The 19072-nt window shown below is 37.1% G+C and overlaps 1 protein-coding gene across 7 annotated transcripts in view; it reads right to left on the bottom strand.

The window, feature by feature from the left end:
• The window catches only part of LOC106785675 (myb-like protein AA), a 24158-nt gene extending 6769 nt beyond the window's left edge, over window positions 1-17389 (bottom strand). Inside the window, exons 1-3 of one of the 7 annotated variants that reach the window (XM_014746320.1) lie at window positions 15739-17389; window positions 7628-9682; window positions 5860-6020 (exon numbers count right to left, since the gene is read on the bottom strand). In XM_014746320.1, the coding sequence (XP_014601806.1) occupies window positions 5860-6020; window positions 7628-8744 (1278 nt within the window). In that variant the 5' untranslated portion in view covers window positions 8745-9682; window positions 15739-17389. Of the gene's footprint in view, window positions 1-5859; window positions 6021-7627; window positions 9772-9836; window positions 10632-10720; window positions 11800-12398; window positions 12473-12859; window positions 13747-15738 lie in introns of those variants that run through there. The other 6 variants (XM_014746315.1, XM_014746317.1, XM_014746321.1 and 3 more) reach the window with 6 other exon arrangements.
• Window positions 17390-19072: the final 1683 nt, after the last annotated feature.

Here is a 19072-nt window from a genome sequence, read left to right as displayed (position 1 = left end):
ATTTTGGTTTCTTAAAATTAAATGTAATAAAAAAAAAAGAACATTATTTAATTATTATTATTTTATATAATCGAATTACTCTATTCAATTTGGAATGATGGTTAAATATTTATGCAAGCATTCCATATATGCATGTATATATAAAAATTTATAAAATTTAAATGTAACACTTTTATATATTTTGATAAATATTGAAAATAAAATAGTATACGGCGAATAAATATTTATAAATCGTTACGAAATTTTTCAGACAATTCGCGCGATAGTATATATAAATATATTTCTATAGGAATAGTGTACCTTGTAAAAATTCATTTGAAAAAGCTTTCAACTCGGATAATGATTTTCTAACGTGATTATACTTAACGTCTTTTATTATTATTTCAAGACGAATTAACGTAATTCGGTATGGTATGCCCGGGCATCTGTAGCACTGGTAGCAGACTACCAAAGGAATCTCACTTTGGAAAGTGGACAGGATTGACTTATTCGTTGAATATTCCAGCTTGGGTTTAAGTTACTCTTATTCCTTGCATGAAATTAGCATATCCTTTTAAGTTCGTGAAGAAAGGAACTGAGAGAGCACAAACTTTAAGCTACTTGGATGAAAAAAGAAGAGAGTAGTACTCTTCAAGGGTGTCGATGTTTTCCTTCTTCTTTTATTTTTTATCCTTTATCTTCTTTTATTTCTTTTTCTTTCGCTCTCTCTCTCTCTCTCTCTCTCTCTCTCCCTTCTCATCATTTTATTTTTTCTAAATATTAACGGCCAAGTCTCTGAGAGTAAGAAACTGACTATACGTAAATGCGTTAGGATAAACGAGTACTCGTAGGTGGATATATTTAATGGCTGCTCAGAGTCGGTTAATATTATCTGAAAAATAAGGCAAAATGTTTCAAAGGAAAAAAGAAAGACGAATAAAAAGCAGAAAGTAGGATGAACGAGATAACGTAGCTATCAAGTTGCATTGTCCAATGAAACTAGACGTACTATATACAGTGAGATATATCACTTAAAATATATTGTTACGCTTAATAGATTTTAGCTTAAATCATCTTCTCTTCATTCAATAAAATATCAGATTGAAATATTGTTTTATATTTTACAAATATAAGATATATATATATATAATTTTTAAACAAATATATATTTATCAATAATTCTCGAGTAAAAACGTAGTAAGCGTGATGGCGTACGACTTTAAGTTAAAACTTCCTGTATAATATACGTAAATGCAACTATAGCGTAGTATTTGTATGCTGGTTTCTTTTTCAATAGAACAATAATGTCCTTATTATATTATAATACGCGATATTTTCGATATTAATTCTTTGATAATATATCTCCCAAAGAAAGGAAAGAAAGTAAACAAAAAGAGAAAGATAATGAACATGTACACGTATCAGAGACATGTACGATATACTTATACATGTATGGGACCACCAACCTTTTTCTGACCTTTTTCTACGCTAACTCTCTCTCTCTCTCTCTCTTTTGTTGCTTCTCTCACAGTTTCTACGATATAATTAATTCAACGATACTTTCGCAATGAAGCATACTGTCTTTCTGGGTACGACCTCCTTCCCGTCTGTTTCTCGCCAGCGATGCCAGCTTATGGTTATCGATGTCATAAAGCCATGCCGTACAATAAATTTTAAATGTCCTAATCTTTCCTTCCGTCCCACGTTCACAGTATATCTGACCGTACTTTGCGAGTACTGAATTTTCATGACATTTTAACTCTCTCTTTTTTTCTTCTTCTTCTTTTTCTTCTTCTTTTTCTTCTTCTTTTTTTTTATATCTTTATGCACATACGTGCGATTTAATCCAAATGTTCAACTTTTTTCTTTCATTCTAATAATTCAATCCTTCGACTCTTCTCCTTATAGTAGTCGTATAACGTCATCGTTAACACATGGACGATTTAATTTCGATTGAAGTGTGTATTATATATACTATTACATTTGCATTACATACAACCTATAGATTCCATTTATTCCAAGGTTAAGAGAAAACTCGTGGGACCTTTTAAAGAAAATTGTTGAAACTATTTGCGTACGGGGAAAAATCAACACCAATTTGTCCAATGATATTAGTCCAAATAATGTAAAATATTTATACAGAAAAAAGGAATAGTTACTTTGACGATCGAAACGTTTAGTACACATTTAATAATGCTTTATCAATTTATTTTCCATCTCTTAAGTTCTTATAATAAATTTGTTATCTACGTAAAACAAGTATTTCTACAATATCAGTCAATATTATTTTCTGCAATCATGAAACTGTAAACGCGATAAAAAATAATGTATAATCGATCTATCGAAAATATGTTCTGTACAAATGAACGTTTATCGGATGAAAAACATATTCGGATTGAACGTAAGAGTTTGTTAAACAAACAAGCGATTTTCTATACAAATACTAAAACAAATTAGTTATAAAATTCATTTAAACTAACTATCTAAACTGGTAATTTTGATTAGTACTGAATACTATATTGGATTGAAAAGTTTAGAGACTAACATAGAAATCATTTTTGTTGTCGATCAAACTCACTATTATTTTTTGATTCAATTAGAAAACTTTTCAACTCACCCTTGTATACACAAAAAATCAAACATTCGTGGATAGTGATTAGTAATAATTTCAAGATAATTCATAAATGAAAGTACGTGTACCCAAACTTTCTGAATTGACAGTGTATGTATATATAAATATGTATGTATGTATTATTAAGTAAATATAAGTATATTTATTGTTATTACTTCCACAGCTCGTTTCTAAGCATGCGTTTAAACGTGTCCCTATTACCGAGAAATCTGAATAAACATTTTAAAGTTGTATACTAACACTTGTTGCTATTGGCTTGTACAGTTTAGACAGTATTTCTCTATTTACTTTTTAACAGTCACATGCACGCACGCACGCATATATTGCATGAGTATATAATAAATATATTACAAGAGTCAAATCATGTTAAATGCATCTAACGTTAAATTTCAACAATTCAATTTTAATATTCACTTAAACACGTGGATATATTATATTATTATGGAATCGTTTTATAAGAAATTGTTTCCTCGAATGATCTCTCTTCTCTCTTTCTATTGTTCTGTCTCTAGCAATTTCCTTATTTTCTTTTTATCTTATATTATTTTATTTTCATTCCTTAAAATAATTTTCAATTTTCCCAACATCTGTGTTCGTTTTGCATACTTTGACTTAACGTGTTACACAACCCGTTAATGATTTCGAATCCAAGGGAAAACTCCTTTGTGTTAGGTGAACGTTAATGAGAAAACTTTCTTTGGCAAACACAATTTTCAAATTGCCACACATACACGACGATCATAGAAAATATCCCTGGAGAAGGGGCTTCTCTTCCCTCTCCACTCTCTCTTTTTCATCCCTCTCTCTATGTTTTCCTAACCTCTTCGCACTACACCTCTCTCTATCCTTCATTTAGTAATTTAATAACTCTTAACGAGACTGCCTACGTGACGTTGTTAACAGTTGACAAATATATCTACAAGCGTATATAACTGCGTGCGTGTGCGTGTGCGTGTGTACGACGTATATAATATATCAATATTATTTTTCCAATTTTTTGTTGTCTAACATTTCAAACACACCTACCACCTTTAGTTCTATCCATTTGCGTGTTTTGACATCCATTGTTTCGTACTTTTAGCGAAAAATATGTCATGATATTATTCGGACGGATATGAATTTTTTACTTCGATTATTTTCTGAATTTTGTTGGATTATCAGTGTCATCATTTTTTTCCAAGGGAGGAACCATTCCCTCGTAGATAAACTACGTTATTTTTGTTCTTTACATCATTATTGAGCAATTAATTATTATTTGAAGTATTTCCTTTAATGCAAATATTTGATGAATAATTGAAAATATTTTATGATAGCCATCTAATTGGTTTCAAACGAAAAAATGTCCCAAAATATATATAATTATCTCCGAGAAATAGAGGCGACCGAGTGTCGGTGCCAAAGCGTTGCGTTTATTTCAATCTAATACCAATATCGTTAACGATTTTCATTTACCCATGTTGCAAAATTAATAGCCATTGATGATGTTAAAACGAACGACGATATTTTACTCAAAATTCATTTGTTGTAATTAGTTTGGTAATAATGTATATGCATTTTGATATTTGTTCAAATAAGAAATAAAGAAATATTCCAAATGATCGGTCATTTATTGTTACACCGATGGCAAGTACTATTACGATAGTCGTGCTATTCGATAACGTGCCTTTTTTTCCGATAAAAAATGTAGATACTTTTATGGAATCCGTCGGGTTTTGTCTTCGATTATAGGGGAAAAGGTGGATGGACGGATGGAGCCTTCGGTGATTTAGCGTTTAATTTATTTACTACGACAGCGAGAGGTAAACCAATATCGCAAGAGAGAGAGAGAGAGAGAGAGAGAGTCAAGAGGGGAGAAGCATATTATACAATTTACGTATTTACGTATGTCTGTGCGTATACCTATACGAATGAATCTATACATGTGTAAATAATATACGTGTGACTGTTCATGTTACCTTTCTATCTTTGAATATTAACTAAAAATATGTCTATTGTCGTAACGAAAATGAACGGGACGTGAAAAAAAAGATAATAATAATAATAAAGAGAAGAAAATAAAATTGATGAATAATATTCTCAGAAAAGTGGCATCCATGTAATMCCTGCCGATAAGTTTTGTACTTATCTTATTTTCCGTCGACGAAAAATTCCCTTTTTTATTTTGTCATACTTTTTAGAATTTACTTGTCGTTAAATGATTGCGAACATTTCGTCGTCCATTTTAATATTTAAGTTGAAACGTGTGTCAGTATTAAATTATTTTTTCAAGAAGAGGTAGAAAGAGGAGAATTAAAAAGAAAAAAGAAAAAGAAAGGTGGAATATTTGAAGCAGATAAAAATGTCTTTTCGTATCTGCAATTTTCTCTCTCTCTCTCTCTCTCTCTCTCTCTCTCTCTCTCTCTCTCTTTCTTTCATTCTTTCGTTGCTCATTAGCACGTACATTTCTACGTTAACGTGCGAACAGTTTCTCGGTTCGTGGTAAAGCTCGCGTGATGCGTTGACATTAGAAATTTCCCGCATTTCTCGGAATAGTGCGAAATGCTCACATACCGGTGAGATACTATAGCTTTATTTAAAACCCTTATAGATATTGTCGAGCAGTGTCATGATGGTGACACGCGACGAATTATAAACAACACGCAGAGACCCCAGTCTCGTTTCTCCCTTCCTACCTTCCTACCTTCGTTTGTTCTTTCTATTAGCGATCTTGTTTTATTTTTTATACTCTTTTTCCAATATCATCACCACTTCAATTCATTCATTACCACCCCAATTCCCAAATCACTTGTACCACTCATTCTTGTGAACAAGAGAAGTCAGTTGTTACGTTTAATTCGTTCATTTCCAGGAATATCGATCCCCTCCAGGTGACATTTATGTACGTCTGGTTAAAAGGTTGCAAATAATTCCTGATTTTCAATAAAAATCTAATGCACCAAATAATTGGCAGATGATTAAGCTCAATTACGTACAGTTTATACGCCCAGTATTAAGACAATTCCTATTGGCACATTTTTGGCAACTTCTACAATAAGTATGGAAAAATATTTAAAAACACTCGAAAAATTCATAGTTCAAGTTTCCCAGAATATGTCAGACTGTCGTAAAAATAGAAGCGGGTTTTTTTTTTATGAAATGGCAATGTGAAAGAAAAATATTCAATATCTCTGAATTTATTGAATGATCCGAATGTAGAGAATTCGATGGTGTGTAGAAAACAGTACGAACTTTAATTAAAGTGAACTCACAGTTTTGAAAAACATGCAGTGCAGCATATCTTCATCTTCACCCCCCGGACAGTCCAAGAAGCCGTCGCATAGAACATGGTCATCGATACAACGATATCTACCCATTCTATCCGGCTTCGGACATGCAAACCTCTCCATTCCTTCCTCCGAGGCTGGACACTCTGTAACAGTAACACGACAACGGGAATACTCTCTTGTTTTATCTTTTCTAACATCAACTTTTATCTAATAAATCGTTATCAAACGGTTCGTTACTTTTTCTTCTACCAATTTTACGAGATAGTACCAAAAATATATGAAAAAATACAAGAGGAAGATAAAATCGATCAGACCTTCTTCTCTCTCACTCTTTCATTATTTTCTTTTCATTTTAGACAACGGAAATGAGAAAGAGGGTGAATCGTGTATGAAAGTTTCTGACGTATAATACTTTTTTTCTTCTATATATATACATTTTGTTTACAAGGGAAAATTCAAAAGCAACACTTACATTTACAAATCGATTACGAACTTTTTCTGACAATTTAATATATTTCTTTAGCATCAATTTCTTCGTAAAACTTGTAGAGATTACATTCGTTAGATTGTTTTGTTGGAGAATAGTGTGCAAAAGTAAAACGGAATCTTGACGTTGGTAAATAGAAGATCGCTGTTTGTCCGCCAGTAGACTATCAAACTACAACTAATCGCATTTCGCATAATCCAATCACGCCGACTGCAATATGTTGTCCGGGGTTACAGCATTAAACCGTTCTACACAATTTTGACCTCTCTCTCTCTCGCTCTATTCATCCATCTATTTATCTATCAAACCCTCTCTCTCTCTCTCTCTCTCTACGTCTTTCTCTTTAGATTGGAAACGGTGCGGGTGGTATTCACAATCGGATCATGTAGGTACTCTATGAGTCTACTGTACTCTCGGTTAAGAAACTAAGCTCGATGTGCTTGTCGATGTATCAAGTTGAATCGAATCAGTTGGAATATACGTGCAAACCCATCTACATCTATGTATAGGAATATAACGCTATGTTGAAAAAGTAAATAAAGGTTCGAAAATAATTTTGTAATATTTTATAAAAATTCCCTAAACGTATCGGTAATTTGATGCTTTTTCTATTTCTTTTTATTTTACTCGTCGGAATAACTCCCACGAGTTGTAAAAGTTCATTTATGACTAACTAATCGCGTTAATAAATGTTAACTGTGAATCTTATTATCTGTAATCATATGTATGGGTATGTTAATTAATAATCGAATACGTGAACGCAATATGTTAATACAAGTAAAACTCACGCGTATATATGCACGTGTGTGTATTAACGATTTGTCACTCGATTATCATCGTTCTATCTTCCTCTTTGACCAATTAGGGTTTAAACTCGTTACTTTTATCTTCCTTTCTGCGGTATCATCCAAGGTATAAGTTTTATTATTAAAGTCGCAAGGCTAATTTATGTATGTCGCGTAATATCGAAGTTTTTGTTTGAGAAGTTGAGTTAGGCGAGCATGGCATGCGATCGTACGTTAGTTTAGAGATATTTACTATAGAAACGTGGAAGGGACGACATTTAAAAAAGACATTTGTTCATTTAATTGTGTACCTTTCTTATTAATTTTTCTCTTTTTATATGGTCTTGTAGGATGTCATGCTTTCAACGTGGTTTAAACGATAATAAATCGGTTATATTTGATGGAACGATTTTTAAGGACAACTTATTGACGAGGAAAATAAATTGTAATATTAAATTAGAAATATATGAAAAGTTACCAATTTGCGGCACGTCGTAAGGTCTGTTCGTCCTGATAGACCTCACCAATCGGGTGTTCACACTTGCTCCTCCGGAAGTAAAGGGAGATGTATGGGGTGCCAGGGCTTGGTGAGAGACAGAAGACTCCTCTGGCAAATTGACCGATCGACGTCCGATGCTTATCCAATTCTTTTTGTTGGAAGGATCGTTAATCTCGTATATAAAAGGTTTCAAGGGGATGAATCCTCCGGCGTTGAAAAATTCCCGCGAAGAGGATAAAGCAGAAGAAGAAGATGGCGATGACGATGACGGTGACGATGACGATGACGATGACGATGACGATGACGATGACGATGACGATGAAGAAGAAGAAGATGGCGATTGCTTGGAGACACGCTCTAAAATCGGTTCAGTCTTCAATTTAATCGGCAAGTTAAGTCTCTGTTCGTAGACATCCTCTTGATCGGATTGTCTTCCGTTTGGAAGGATCTTCTCGCCATTGTAATAAATCGAAATAGGTAGTTCAAGCGCTTGGCTTTGAACTTGCTGCTGCTGCTGCTGTTGATGGTAGTGGTGTTGCTTATTGTTGCTGTAATCGATTATCCGTCTCTTCTTGTTTCGTTGCAACTGACGTCGCTGCCTAAGCCGTTGTTGTAATTGTTCGTGATGGTAGTGGTGCTGACGTTGTAACCGTTGATGTTGACGTGGAAAGCTATGTTGTGCAAGAAGGTCGTCGTCTACGAGGGGCTCGGTCGTTGTTGAACTAACCGTGACATATGGTGACGTAACGGCCAAGTATTTTGGATAAACGATGTTAGACAAATGAGGGGAGAATGCCATTATGGCAGCCTCCAAGTCATTAGGTTCGTTAATAATCTCATCTACCAACATGTCGTTCGGTGTCCAAGAATAAATCGGTTGCCTTTCCTCGTATATGGACATGTCATTGCGATGCGATCTTTCGTAAGGATATGTTTTTAGGTGCAACAGGTTGCCACCTATCGTGCTCTGTTCGTTCTGATATTTCCTCGCGTTTAAATCCTGTTGGTTTCTTTCGTGAGCTACGCTCACCGGTTGAGTTCCTGGTTCGAAAACATGTCCAACGTATATTAGTAGCCAAAATATACAGAACGTCATCTTACGTGACTCGATAATGGCCGATTCCTTTCCTCCCTACCGTCGTTTTTACCTTCCTTCCTTGCTTACTTGCTTGCTTGCTCTTTTACGACCGTATTATACGGATTGACGGAAAGAGATCTTCACCGTATCCTATCTAATGCGAGGGGGGATTACGCTCCTGATAAAAAAACGAACCCTTCTCTTACTCCTTCTCTCTCTCTCTCTCTCTCTCTCTCTCTCTCTCTCTCTTCCTATTTATCTATCTATTTCTATCTATTTTTCTTCCTTTATTTTCTCTTTTTTTTTCTTTCCAGTACACAAGAGGGAATCGGTGTACCGAACGTGGATTAGGCCGACTTTTCCTTTGAGTCAAGATACACACCGAGGGATCCGATCCTTATTTTCCTTTTACTTTTTATCCCTTTCCTTTCTATTTTTTTTTGTTTTATTCAGGATCCAGTATCAGAATAAAATACGAAGGGTGGGTTCTCTTATATATGAGAGAAAGAAATAGCGAAAGATTGTTGAATCGACTAAATTTGGATAGCGTAAAATCTCGATGATGTTTCTCCTTCCATAAACGTTGAAATTTGTCTCCGCCTCGTTTTCTTTCGCTGCTCACACTTTTCCTCTTTTCTTTATTTTCTCTCTTTCTCTCTAATATATAGTCCCGTTTCCCTATGGCCTTTCCCTATGGCCTTTCCCTATGGCCTTTCACTATAGACTCTCTAGATGTACGATTTCAATTACCGTAGTATTTGTCTCTCTTTTATTTTCTTTATTTCTTTTTCTTTCCTCTCGTAGGTAATTGTAACTAGCTTAGACTCCTCTAAATCGAATAGGCACGTACAGTATGTAGTAGTAGTAGTAGTAGTACGGGGTAGTTTCGAAGGGGTATGGTAGTAGTCGATTAGTAGCACGTTTTTTTTCCGTCTTCGCGGTTCGCCGGCTTCTTCCTGAAATCAGGTCGTTAATTGATAATAAAAGTTAGGTCAATGTTTTGCTATTTTTTAAATTGTTTCTTTCGGTACTTTTGTTCGTTCGTCTTTTGTTTTTTTTTGTTTTTTTCACTTGTTTGTTTTTGTACGGATAAGTACATAATACACATACACATCGAAGTGCCGTGAATGGTGGAAGACTGATGATGCAAGTGGTGCAGTCGTCGTGCTTACGTGCGTGCAGTAGAGTGGTTGGTGCACGGGGATGGTGCAAAGACATAAAAGACAGGACAAATTGATTTAGTGTAGAATACTTATTCAAATATATTATTAACAATTTGACGGAATTATTACGTTTAATCCGTGATCGGTTCGGCCGTAACGACATTTTTCTTTAAATATATTTTTCTATTTTTTCTCCTTCATATTCCTTTATTTCTTTCTTTTTCTCTGGATCCGTTTAAATATATTTCACCCTCTTATTATTATTATTATATATTTCGTGCTTCACACGTGTTTTTATCACGTCACCTTTCGTTTCCTTTATTTTTTTATTCTTAACGACGAGAGACTATTCCTTTTCTTTCTTTCTTCCTTCTTGTTTGTTCTTTTTTCAACGTTTTCCTGCTTTTTTTTCTTTTTTTTTTTTTATTACGATCACGGAGAACGTGAAATAACGTCGAGTTTTATGCAACGACGAGGAACGAAACTAGAGCTTCGTCTAACGTGGTTGGACTGTAGTGCGAACGTGCGTGCGTACGTATTACGTGCGTGAGATAGTAGGTGTGCGTCTGGGTTTTTCTGCTCGAACATTTTATTACTGGTTGGTGCATTAGAAGGGATGACGACGACGACGTAGAAGAAGAAGTAGAAGAAGAAGAAGAAGAAGAAGAAGAAGAAGAAGAAGAAGAAGAAGAAGAAGAAGAAGAAAGCTTAGCGTCCAAGATACTTTAGGAATAAAACGAAAAAACGAGAAAAATATACAAGAAATAAAATAAAATAGTATGAAATAAAAAATATTCACGCGCGTATGTGTGTGTGTGTGTGTTGGCTTACGTGCTGAAGCTCCTGTCTATATTAGAACGCGTTACCCCGCTGCATTTACCGACTATAAGAGCACTTTATAACGTTAACGATCGAGTATCTCTCTCTCTCTCTCTCTCTCTCTCTTTCTCTCGCGCGTGCGAATATCGCGATATCAACAGGCACGTATATATCTCGATGGGGGATAATAAAATTTTGATGCGCGAACAAGAGGGTAGAAGAAGAAGCGAAGGAGAGGGACGTATCTCGTAAAAAGAACGACCTTGTATACCGGCTAAACGGTATCTTTCTCTCTCTCTCTTTCTATCTCTCTCGAGTACGAGGCCAACCCCTTATGGCGGCCTCGGATAATACCGACTACGACTCGTCGATGGGCGTTTACGTTTTCGAAAAATGACTTTGAAACATTTAACTATGAACATTTGGTTAGGATCGTTTTAATATAACTTATCGTCGAAGTATTTAATATCGTATTTGACGAATACGAAAGGGAATAGGAAAGATAAGTTGGAAGTTACTTATATAACATGGCGAGGTATCAACAGGTGTCCCGAAAAATATACAAAAACTGACTCTTTTCGAACTAAGAAGGACACCGAAAGCCATTAAGAACTCGTTTAAAGAACTCTTTAATGTTCTCACTTTTGTCTTCTTTATCTTTCTTTCTATTTTATCTCCTATTTTTCTATCATATTATATTAGCGTAATCGTACACGAATAAATTCGAGGAAAATCAAGAGCGCGATTTTACGTGAAAAATATTTGACGGATAAAGCTCGTGCACGAGGATGCTAAGTGCTGCTAACATTTGTTTCAACAACTTTTAACGTTTCTATCAATTTTCTTCATTTGTACGTTAAGATACTTTTTGTTTAGTGAAGTTATTCGAAAAATGAAAGCTGAGTCCTTGTTCTTCCTTGACGAGGATGATCACGCGTGTTCTCTCTCTCTCTCTCTCTCTCTCTCTCTCTCTCTCTCACTCGCTCTCTTACTTTGTCTATACGTTCGTCCACTTCGTTTATCTCTGTTTGACTGTCTGACTCTCTTTGGTTTTCCCTTATACCTCTCGAAGAGCTCTAGTGATTTTTTCTTTCCCCTCCCCCTACCCACCCCACCCCCTGCTTCTCCTCCAACTCTTTTTTTTCTTCTCCTTTTTTTTTTCGTAGATTGTCTGGTGTTCGCTTTCTCTTACTACCTCAGCCGTTTTTCTCTTTCACCCTTCACGTACACACACTGTCGGCGTAATTCAGGTTCACCGGTGGTCGAAGTGGCCGGGGACAAAAGGGTTTAGGTGAACACAGTGAGAGAGAGAGAGAGAGAGAGAGAGAGAGAGAGAGAGAGAGAGAGAGAGAGGGAAAAGGGTGGGAAAGGAAGGGGGTGGGTGATGGGGTCTCGAATAGAGGAATCGATTTCAATTCGACGCTTTCCAATGCAACGTGGTATATTTTCGATGGTGTCGAGTTACGAATCGAGGTATGTGATGGAGAGATTAGAAGAGGAAAAGAGAAAGAGAGAGAGAGAGAGAGAGAGAGAAAGGGTTTGTTTTTGTTTGATACGTCCTTTTCTTTTCCCTTATTCAAGAAGATAAAACGCGCGAAAAGTAAGATTAAAAAATTCATACATCTGATAACAGTAATAATAAAGATATAATGCAGATTTAATTGGAATGATTTAAACGCGCACACTGTACCATAACCGCTTAGGTGCACAAAATTTATGTAGGCTTTTTTTATTGTTCACTATGTTACTCATGAGCATTTAACAATAGAGCAGCAACACCGTTCTCATGAATCGTATGGTCGGTCAGCTCTAAGCGAGGAGCTAGCTATTGCTAATAACTCTGTATTGTTGTTAGATCAGCCGGTTGAACTTCTTTTGATGCTGATTGTCAGTAGATAAATTCATAACAACACCATAACCGCGATAGTTAACGAGAAACAAGTGGTTTCGTGAAAGTGCGGTGGTGGTGATGGTGGTAACGGAGCCAGCCCAGCGAATTGTGTAAAGAGGAAGGTGGTGGTAAAAGAAGAAAAATAAGAAAGAGGATAAGAATAAGAATAAGTAAAGATAAAATAACGATAGGAATAAGGGTGGCACAGACGCAAACGTCTTCGACGAGGACGATTCGTGCGTGGGTGGTCGTACGCGTACCGCCTTCATACGGAGTGCTCGGAGTCTCTACCGGCGGCAAGGGATTTCAGCCGCAATGACGATCCATCCGTGTAAGGTGTTCTTGCGGTTGATCTTGGCGGCGTCAGCGTCGGCGTCGGCGTCGGAGTCGGCGGCGGCGGTGGCGGCGGCAACGACGGCGGCAACGACGGTGACGGTGACGGTGGCGGTGCTGGCGATAGGGGTTGATCAAGGGTGGGGATGTAGCGGCGAGGGCTGCTCGGTGACGTGATCTTTCGCGGTGCGTGCGTCCGTTCGTGCAGAGGCGCGCGTGTTACGACATCATAGTCCTATTCTTCCCTCCTTCCCTCTCTCTCTTTCCCTCTCTTCTACAGGTTTGACTTTGTCAGCCTTTTCAAGGAGTAGTAGTTATCCGAGAAACCGGAAGCAAAACGATTAATCTCGCATAGCTCGGACTGCCTGGTTCTCTTCTGTTGTTGCTGCTGCTACCAGTCCGGTATTGTCATCGGGGTGCTTCTCTCCCGCTCCTTCTCTCTCTCTCTCTCTCTCTTTTTCTTTCCGTCCGTCTTTTCCTTCGAACCAAATTTTGCTCACGGCTAACTGCTTTTGTTGTTTCTTTTTTTCCTTCTACTATAACTGTTTCTCTTGGTACTGTTGGTCGTAGATTGTGCCGGACTCGGTGTTGGCCCACTGCTGCTTCTTTGATTACTATTGCTGCTGCTGCTGCTGCTGCTGGTGGTGGTGGTGCTGCTACTTCTGCGGATCAGTAGAATCAGCGAGAGGAGGTGGCGAGCGTGGAGGTGGCGAGCGTGGAGGTTGCTTCGTCGTCTGCCGGTGGTTAGGAGATGGAGGATCGGAGGGTCGGGATGGTGGGTTAGTCGAGCGAGTGAGCTGGCTGGCGCCATCACCAGAACTAACTCCCACGCTGCGCGGTAAGAGTCACCATTTTAATACGTCGCGCATCCCCCTACTCAAACTACTTTCTCCCACCCCTATTCTCGCCCTTTCTCAAACGATCCTTTCTCTTCGCGTTTCTACGCGATCTCCACCCTTCACTCTTCCAACCACTACTATTACTACACACACTACACTACCCCACCACTAGCCGAACGTCTTTCGTCGTGCGTTTTCTTGTGAATACACACACACACACACACACACACACACACACACACCACACACTTAACTAAAGATCATAAAGTTACATTTATAAAATTGAACATTTTGCGTACGTATTAGGATCATCGTCCGCCAATCTTTTTTCTTTTTTTCCTCTCTTTCATTTACCTTCTTCTTCTTCTTTTTCTTCCCATCTTCTCTCTCTTTCTGTTTACTTCATTAACAACATTCTTATTCTACGGTTTGCCTTTTCTCCTTTCTATTCCCATACATTTTTCTTCTATCCAGCTTGTTCCGAGGTTGGAGGGGAGGGGGGCAGGTGGTTTTTTCAACGGTCGGTGCGCCGGTCTTTTCTCCATATATATCTTTTCTCGGCCATATATATCTTTTCACGATTCACAGGTTGTTGGGCGTGGTTATCGGGGGCGGGGGGGGGGACCACTATTTCAAACGCCGCATGTCGAATCGAAAGTTCGAATGTTTTGACGACAACGGCGTGCTCTACGCCGATCGATAACAAACATATGTATCTTTAATGTATAAAAAGAGAGGCGAAAACCTTAACCGACACTTTCGGCCCAGATGGGATCAATAAATCGCCCGTATAACGACTTCCGCGTGTTAAAATAACTTTTGTATAATTAGGCGATGGTATATAACACCAACGCTACCTCCTCGTATCGATGCTAAATCTTATTTTTAAATATAATCAAATAATCCTCTCTTTTAGGAAACAATCTTTTTGTTTTTTTTTTTATCTCTTTACGAGATTATATCTTCAATGACTTTTTTATTATATTCTTTGTTTGTGGGGCTAGCAGGCGAGAGTGCGGATTTGATGTCGGTGGTTTATCGGATAAATTGCGAATATCAACTCGACATTTAGTAAACTGCTACAATTGCAATCGGAGCTCGGTTCGATGATTTGGATGATTCTAATGGGTCGGATCAAAGACACATTTTCGCTATTTCTCTCGTACTTTGTATTTTATATGATCGTCCACCCTTTACCGTGATACACGTACGTACTATATATATAGGTATTATACGATGCGAATTGCATATAAGCTATACGTATATAGATATTCGTATGGATTTACCAACGCGAAAGAGAGGGAGAGATACAGACGCGTTATTCCACCTCTTTGACATTTCGTTGGTGGTATATAGGACATGGTATACCTTTAAGCATAACCGTGTGATGTACCTTGAGCCATTCTCTCTCTAGTATGTCCGTCCGTTAGAAATGATAATAGTCACACGGGGCTCTTAATTAAATGTCTTTCCCCTATATAGAAGAACAAAAAATTACAATAAAAAAGGAAAGAAAAGAGAGTTTTCCTCTCACATCGTCGTTGGAGCTTATTGAATTATCCGTTCAGATACGTAATTAGAAAAAAGCGCAGAACGAGTTTTCGAAAAGAGGTGCTGTGCTATATTCGATTGGAAAATGTTCTATCCTTCTCTCTCATTTTCCTATTTTCCGATTAGAAATTATTTTCTTTCTTTTATTTTCTTCTTCTGTTGACATTTATTTTGAAACGAAATTACAGCTCGACCAGTGGCAAGCGGTGTTGAATGGAGGATGAGCAGGGGTAGGAGGATGGATGATCGAAAAGGTCGGGTCATAGGAAAAATGTCATTACAAGTAACATCGAAAGAAACTTATCGGAAAAAATAATTTTATGGGGCGGAGGGTTAGGTAAACGGGCGAGATCTTGCGTAACTTTACGTACATGCATATCATCTATGCATACAAATACATGTTAATATTATTTTACCGATTTATACGCGTACGCGTATCTCCAGAAACTCGTGTCTTATTTATGTGGAAAAGACTGAATGAGGGTTCTACGAAGAAAATATCTTTGACGAAGTAGTAGGGGTGTCTGCTTCCGTCTTAAGATCCGCGAGGTAAAACTTTTTTTCTTTCTTTTTCCTTCCACTCTTCGTAATCTTTCCATCATTTTTTCATCGTTGATACGTTAGCTGCGAGAGTAGAGAGGGTGATAGAGAAAGAGAGAAAGAGAAGAGGAACTAATCGATTTTGAAAGAACGGGAATGGGTTGGGTGGTTGCTTTAGGGTTGAGGAAAAGAAGATAAGAGAAAAGGAAAGTGAACGATTAATGTTTTCTCAAAGGTGACGTCTCCAAGGAGAAGGAAAAAGTTTCAACGATCTTCTTCTTCTTAGCTTCTTTTTCTTCTTCTTTTACTTCTTCTTAGTGTACTTTTATAGTTACTACTACTAGTACAACTATCGTTATTTTTGAATACGGTATAAGAGAAATCGAGGATCCCAGTACGGCAAGCAGCAACATCGAGGGAAGAGCGTAGCCTCAGCTACGCCCGCTTTGTGTGCTACCTCCAACGCCCACGTTCCCTTTTAATTCAACCCGAAGAGTGCGCTACCTGCGCATTCTCCACTATATTCCAGTATGTGTGTGTGTGTGTGTGTGTGTGTGTGTATGTGAACGATGTCTCCCAGGAACGTCTGCTCGATAGGGTGACGTCGACTACGTCAGCGTAACGTCACGCTTTTATCAGTCCCACCCTTTCCCTAACACAACAACATCACCGTACTCGATCGAACCCTTCTTCCTCGCGTCTTTATACGATTTTCCTTCTTTTTTTCTTACGACCCTCGCGTTTGTATTCAAGAATATTTACGGAAAAAGAAGAAGAAGAAGAAGAAGAAGAAGAAGAAGAAGAAGAAGAAGAAGAAGAAGTAGTAGTATTAGTAGTGGAAGTAGAAGAGAAATAAATGGCAAAATAGCGAAGGAAGTAAGAAAGAGAGGGTTGTTGTTTCCTCGGCACAATAGCCGCCATGATCTGCATTGCGACGCTGTAGTAGTTGCGTCATAGCAGACTTGTTTTCAGTTAGTAGCAAAAGCAACAACGTAGTCTTCCTTCAAGATTGCAAACTTGTTTCTTTTTCTTTTTTTTCTTTTTTTCTTTTTTTCACTAATGTTATGCAGTCAAATAAATTCGTAACTTTTTACAATATTTTTCTTCGCGTTTTCTAAACCGACCGAAATGATATCTAATATTTACATATATGTAGATTTATTTAGGTATTTATATGTGTCTCTATGTTTCTATGTGTATAGCGATAGATGTGAGAAGAGTTTCATTCGTAGAAAGTCTTTTCTCCGTCCTATCTGTGGCGAAACTTTGAATACGCGTGACGTCGTAAATTGTCGGTGACGTTCGAGCAAGTTGCCGATGGGTCGTATTGAATGAGACTGTTCTGACGTACAAAGCTTTGCCTACCGATGGAGCATCCCTCGTCACCAATCGAATCCAAATACGTTTTCCATTGAAGTTTTGCCGAAAATAGATGGTGCTGCCATCGTACGATTCTTGCCCGAACTTTTTTTTTATCTACATTCCTTACCGATCGATTCATATCATTTCAGGCTGCTTTTATTCGAAATTTATATTCTATCTACGTTTTATATTTTTTATTTATATGCTTAGGTAATTTTTATTGCGGTAAAAAGATTACAAATATTTATTTTATAATATAATTAATTATAATGTAATAATAAATGAATAATAAATAATGATATATAATGTGTAAGAGAGGGAGAGATAGACATAAATTATTTTAAATTATTTTTGTATTTAATATACTTGTACAATTATTGGAAAATATTAATAGGCGTATACGCGATTTATTATTTAGTGTAATATAAAATATTTTGTTTAATCTGGTATGAAAAATGTCTTCTTTCCAGGATTTTTTACAGGAGAGTTTTTCTTAGACCGTAAAGTTTATGCGATAAGTTCTATATAGAGGTGTCTTACTCTCGTTCCACACTTCAAGCACGATTAATATTCTCTCGGTGTTCTCGTGAAAATCGTAACTTCAGACTTTCGACGATTATCCAACGACGTATGCGAAGAGCCGAGTAACTTTCGAGAGGATCTTGAAGGTAAGTTACGTGACTCAAAGATGGCTCCAGCGGTAAAGAGCGTTTTAATCTTTTAATTAAAGAATGAGAGAAATATATCTTCTCCTTTCTCTAATGAGATATACGTAGAGAAATAAACAAACCCACACATTCGCATATTTATACATATACATTTACTAAATTTTTATGGATATTGTCATTTTTAAAAGATCAAAAAGAATCTAGTCAAATGAAGAACATTTAACACTATCTTTTTATTTTACACGTTAACACCCTAATATTTATCTTTCGCATAATGTAAATGGAAAATATCAATGTATTATCTCTACATCTCAAAAAAAAAGATTTACACAATAAATCATTCAGAAATGATATCAAAAATGTATATAATCAAAACATTAATGAAATGATTAAAAAAATGATAAAACGCGTTCTTTTGATGCGTTTAATACAATAAGTTTATTTCGCAATAGATCAGACAGAGAAAAGAGTGGTACGCGTAAGGGGTAGAAAAAAGGGAATAAAGGAGAAAAAGACAATGTAAGGTCAGCCGTGTAATCCTCGCGTAGAAGTTGACCGATAGATGGCAGTAGAATAGCGTATCGATTTCTTACGAATCTAGGCGGGCTCGAAGTAGTAGTAGTCGTTGTAGGAAAGACTAGGAAGCTCAAGTAAAATGGTCCGATGTCTTCAGCCAGGAACGATCGATCCTACCCTGAACTTTCTGCCGATACGAAAACCAGAAAGAGAGAGAGAGAGAGAGAAAGAGAAAAAGAGAAAGACAATAGGAGTTCAAGGGGTAACCGAGACCACTCGTAGAAACGGCTCAATTATCTCCCACGGGAGACATTTGAAGTAAAAAAAAAGAGAAAGAAATCGAGAAAGAATGAGATAGATGAACATTAACAAATCAAGCGCAATAAGGTCATTTTTGTCCTCTTCTTTTTTATCAAAAGACGAAAGGTAGTAAACGCCAAATGGAATAAATGGAAGGGAAAATGTGGGTGTTACGACGCAACCAAGTCTGCTTATGTAAATTTATTGCAGGACTAAACGCCCGTTTTAGCCATCCACGAAATTTAATCGTAGAGAGAGAGAGAGAGAGAGAGAGAGAGAGAGAGAGACAGAGGTAAAGCGTGGGAGGAATTCTGCAGCCATTGTCGGTAAGTCGGGTATCGTCGTTTAGGAATGTTTCTCATGG

This window comes from Polistes canadensis, unplaced genomic scaffold, assembly GCF_001313835.1.
Source record: "Polistes canadensis isolate GaletaPanama2010 unplaced genomic scaffold, ASM131383v1 scaffold_55, whole genome shotgun sequence".
NCBI classification, from domain to species: Eukaryota; Metazoa; Arthropoda; class Insecta; order Hymenoptera; family Vespidae; genus Polistes; species Polistes canadensis.
The sequence above is the reverse complement of the archived record's forward strand: the minus strand, read 5'-3'. Positions and strand labels throughout refer to the sequence as shown.